Source organism: Sebastes fasciatus, chromosome 21, assembly GCF_043250625.1.
Source record: "Sebastes fasciatus isolate fSebFas1 chromosome 21, fSebFas1.pri, whole genome shotgun sequence".
NCBI classification, from domain to species: domain Eukaryota; kingdom Metazoa; phylum Chordata; class Actinopteri; order Perciformes; family Sebastidae; genus Sebastes; species Sebastes fasciatus.
In genome coordinates, this window is record NC_133815.1 from 13,397,682 (window position 1) to 13,402,878 (window position 5,197).

At 40.8% G+C, this 5,197-nt stretch overlaps 1 protein-coding gene across 1 annotated transcript; it reads right to left on the reverse strand.

The window, feature by feature from the left end:
- Nucleotides 1-223: 223 nt before the first annotated feature.
- On the reverse strand, nt 224-4,690 carry cbln2b (cerebellin 2b precursor). The gene is made up of 4 exons (XM_074622075.1): nt 4,340-4,690; nt 3,423-3,942; nt 2,065-2,184; nt 224-1,338 (listed from the first exon to the last, which is right to left on the reverse strand). Exons 2-4 carry the CDS (start codon nt 3,711-3,713, stop codon nt 1,141-1,143), a joined length of 609 nt encoding a protein of 202 aa, XP_074478176.1. The 5' UTR covers nt 3,714-3,942; nt 4,340-4,690; the 3' UTR covers nt 224-1,140.
- Nucleotides 4,691-5,197: the final 507 nt, after the last annotated feature.

A 5,197-nucleotide genomic window follows, 5' to 3' on the forward strand; every position in this document is an offset into this window, starting at 1 on the left:
TCTTTGGATTTATTTCCTAACGTGTAACAAGTGCTGCTGCTGCATGGGAGGCTTTCTGAATAAGGAGTCCAACAGGAGATTTCAGCACCTCGGACAGCGACTATGTGTGTTTCGTCCTGAGGCCTTTTGCTTTACTCTTACTTCTAACAAACAGCATATTTTTTCTTCACAATGTTCCCTTTAAGTGAATATGAATAAAAAAGTGATAAATGCGCTTAGCCTATACAATACAATATCTTTTATTAAGCGGGACATATAGGGATTCTTCTATTATTTCCACAATGTACATTTGGTGAGCAAACGTCACTGAACATTAAATCAGTCAAAGCTACGCAGATTTCCGAAATGTAGAACACACAATAATGTGAATATGTACTTTTTATAAATTATAGAATTAGTCTTTATAATAAAAGGGCTCTATAATAATAAGTCGTCGTCTCCTGGTGGCTGAAATATGTCGCCTTTTTTTTCCTCTTTCTTTTTAATAAACTCGTCGGCGGTAAACTACATTTGGCTTATTTTATCAATATGTTCAGCATCCAAACGCAACACCATTGACAGCACAAAAACATAAAGTAAAAACTTCCATTCGTGCAAAAAAAATTGCCTCTGGGCGTGAGAGCACTTCTTCTTCTTCTTCATGGTCGTCCATAATTCCCATTATACTTCACTTTTGGACGGTAAACCATATATTCTTTAAGGCTATACAAACATAAAATAGAGCATAACACACTCGGCTTGTCCAGGGCGCCAGTTCTTCCACTCATCATCATCATCATCATCTTCTCCACTTGTCCGTTTTTGCACAGTCTGTTTGGCAAAGTTTGTTTTTCCAAGCAAAGAACAGAAAAAAAAAATCCACATTCCCAATAAGCGCGCGCCACTGGCCAATCAAGATCAATACCTTTTAATCATCCAGATTGCGTAAAAGTTGACTGATGGATTTTGAATATATGGAAACTCCAAGGAAACGTTTTGACTAGATAGTGGACGAGTATACAGATATTCGTCGGCTTCCTTGGCTGAAAAGTTGAAAATAAATGTTTTTTTTTGTTGTTTTTTTTCTTTTTTTCTCTCTCTCTCTTTTTGTTCCTCAGAGTCTCCAGTGCGACGTGGAATCATCATCATCGCAGATTTAGATTATAGAGGAAAGACTAGAAAGCCTGAGAAGGTGGAGTATTTCCATCCGCCCATTAAGGTGCCTCGTTCCAGCTTGAGAGAGACGCGGTCCTCCCGTTCAACCATCAGCAGTACTCCGTTACTGGCAGCCTCTCTCGTCACGTCCTGGTCACCGGCGAACGCTGATATAACCGGGTAATCATTCTGCATCAGGTTCACCTGCACAAAAGAGAGGAGAGAGTTTAGTCTCGGTGTGTTAAAATGCATGACCTGAAGGATTGAAGCATGTCTGTACACTGTAAAAAAAAGGATGTAGGAGTAGATATAACTCATGCAAATGGTTTAAAATGTTCTCATTTATATTAGTGAGCAAAGAAAATATATAATAATGGGTAAATTATATCTCTGTTACCTGTTTATTAACAGTAACAACTGCAACATAAAACATAAAAAAGTAAATAGTTGTGTAATTTACTGAGAAATGTTGGGTAGACTTTACCTAATTTCTTCTAGTGTGTCCTAGCTGTTAAGTTAAGGTACTCAAAACATAGCTGTGAAATCTACCCAACCAAACTGAGTGCAAATTGTTACCTCACATATATTGAGTAGATTCTATAGGTTTGTTTTCCAGTGTATGTGTTTAAGAGTAGATATATGTCATATATGACCATCTAGCCTCATTCAATGCCAAATACACACCCATTATCCACACACACACACACACACACACACACACACACACACACACACACACACACACACACACACACACACACACACATAACAATAACTTTGTTATTTGTCTTTCTCTGTATAATATATTTTGGTCTTTTTTATATTATGTCCCTGCACATGTCTTCACTTGTTTTGTAATCACTTTATAACACAATAAAAAAGAAAAAATGCTGACTGCAACATGCACCAACTGTTTTCAAAGTTGCTCACCTGTATGGTTTGTCTGTTGTAGACCTTCACCACGTGAAAGCTGAAACTATATATCCCCCTCCTTGGAGCCAGGAAAACACTTGCTTTCAGATCGAAATGGTTGCCGATGTTCACTAAAACCTGTGAAAACCAAAGAAGGGTGCAAAATGAAACATTATTTATCTATTTTCCCTCCATCTGCATGCTTCACATAACACAACAGCTGCCTTTTTTTTAGTAATTGTCTCTGCCACGCACAGTGACTACAGAGAGAGAGGCGTATCAGTCATACTCTCTGTTCTGATGTGTGTTTTTAGTCGCAGTTTGGGATGGTTCCCAATTTCATGCGTATATATATAACAAACAGGCCGCTGTCCAAACACCTCAACTAAGTGGAACATCCGAGCGAAAAAGGCACACAATGCAACATGTCAATCAGGCCAAGGCCTTAAAAAAAGACATACAGTACATAATACACAACGCATATGTGATGAATGATCCCTGCATGGATGATTATTGGTTTTGACAGCGCATCTGTGGATCACGCCAATTACGCACAGCGTTGAATGAAGCATTTTACAAAAGGAAACAGCATCTTTATGTTAGAGATATTCAGGGCTCAGACCACACAGAAGCGTAATCAGTGATAGGAAAGCAATGAAACGTGACCTTAAAACAAGTTCGGGCTCAGAGAGGTAGGGCAGGTTGTCCGCCAATTGGAAGGTCGGTGGTTCGATCCCCGGTTGCTCCGGGTCCAACATGTCGATGTGTCCTTGAGCAAGACACTTAACATTTCTTACAAATTGCTCCCGAATCGGTGTGTGAATGAGTATTTAGATTAGATCCTGATGGGCAAAAGTTGGCACCTTAGCAGCCTCTGCCATCCGTGTATGAATGTGTGTGTGAATGGGTGAATGCTGACATGTAGTGTAAAAAAAAAACGCTTTGAGTGGTCGGAAGACTAGAAAAGCGCTTTATAAAAGCAAGTCCATTTACCATTTACCATTTCAGATCACACAAAAGCGTGATCAGTGATAGGAAATCAATGAAACGTGACCTTAAAACAAGTTCTACTCGGCCACTGCAAATACATGGTATGCATATTGTATAGAGAAAGAGATTTGATTGTAAGAGAAAATGATGGAGCTATAAGATATTGGCCCATATCTGATTTAATATTCGACTTTTTGTGGAAGATCTGACCTGGTCAAAGTAGATGGTCATAGACGTGTTGCTCATGGTATGATACATGGTATGCATATTGTATAGAGGGATGCAAAAAAAACAGAAAATGATGGAGCTATAAGATATTGTCCCATATCTGATTTCATATTCGACTTTTTGTATAGGACTAAATATTCAGTGGAAGATCTGCTGACCTGGTCAAAGTAGATGGTCATAGACGTGTTGCTCATCTCTGACGGCTCGTGGTTGGTCCCGCGCACGGCGGAAAAAGCCACTTTGGCGCCCGCGGAGCGCACCGAGATGCCGAGCGAGGAGGTGACCCCTCCGTCCGAAGAAGGGTTCGAGTCGCACACCACCAGACACTTCCCTTCCAGCACGATGGGCTCCGTGTCGTTCTGGCCGAGGCAGTAAGCCAATTCGCATCCCAACAGGAGGACCAGAGCCACGGTGGCAAAGGGTCCCGGGCTGCAGCGCGCGGGCACCATGGTCGGAACCGGTTGATCCCGCGTGCACACTGATACAACCCGGCAGCCCCTTGGAGGGTTTGTTAGCACTCGATCACCTGGTCCAGACTTACTCCCTTCTTCTTCTTCCTCTCTCTCTCTTTCTCTCTCTTCTTTCCTCTCAGACTCTCTCCAGGCTGTGACTCCACTCCTCCTCCCTCCTTCTTAGTTGATTTTTGGGAGAGTATTCAGACAAGTGTTGTTGTAAATCCTGATGATTTAAGACACAAAAAGGATAAATCTTCATATCTGGAAATAATATTTGCAGTAGGAAAACAATTTCATATAGTTTAGTCATTAAAGTTATGCGTAATCTGTGTGCGTAAAATGGCCAAATTGTGCGTAAAAATGAAAGATGTCACTAAATACCCAAGTTGTAGATATATTAACACACACATTGCTATACGTCTTGTTATTGATCAACTATTTGTGCTATACTGCGGATTGGTTTCCTATATAACTGTGCGTCACAACTCTTGGTAAAAACAAATTGCAATGTCCAAAGAAAAAAAATGGTATAACAGTTTTCTGTTCCAATTTGGAAATGATGGTGCACTTCTTTGTTTCTGTTGAGATAAAAAAAAAAAAAGGTAAAATCACGACCTTACCTGTGCAATCCATCCCTGCTGGTGTGCTCTCTCCGTCTCTCTTGCAGACTGCGAACTGAGCGCTCAGATCTGCGGTGCTAAAACAGCCAGAGTCTCTGGGCTCCCTTTCCTTTCGAGGGACAACTCACGCCCATTCTTTGTGTGTAGTAGTAGTATAGCCACTGCAAACGAGACTCCTCACAAGTATGTCCCTGCGATTAAAGAGCACACGCGTGGACTAAAATGGGTTTTGTTTACATATTAATCAGTTTGGGTGCTGTGAGCTCAGGGGCCACCCTCCAGAGATCACTTGCTCTCAATGTTTTGTCACTGATATGCTGTGGGTTCCTCATGTCTCTCCTCATGCTTAATCTGAAATGAAAGGGCGGATAACCTTGCTCGTTGCATGGCACATTCAGCACGCATGTATGTTGCTGTATGTTACTAATTTGAGGACTTAAACAAGTTAGGAGTCCAATAAAGATACGTGTGCGCCATCCAGTGGTGGATCTATCTAACTAACTTCCGCAGAATTTTATCAGGAGGAAAAAATCAAAGTGATTCAAATAAACTTGTGTGGTATATCTGCCTTTGCTTGGGTGTGCAATAGCAAATAATTCCACATGCACATCAATCAATCAAAATGTATTTGTATAGCCCTTTACAATAACCAAAAGGTACCCAAAGTGCTTTACATTAACATCAAGAAATAACAGGAATAAAAACATAACATATAAAATCATAACATCACATTTACCAAACACTCCACAAGCAAAGTTGAAAGCAGGTGACACTTCAGAAAAAAGAAAATGCCCACTTCACAGAGAATGTCCTGCTCCTCTCTTGTACCACCCTTGGCCTTTTCTTTTTCAATTCCTG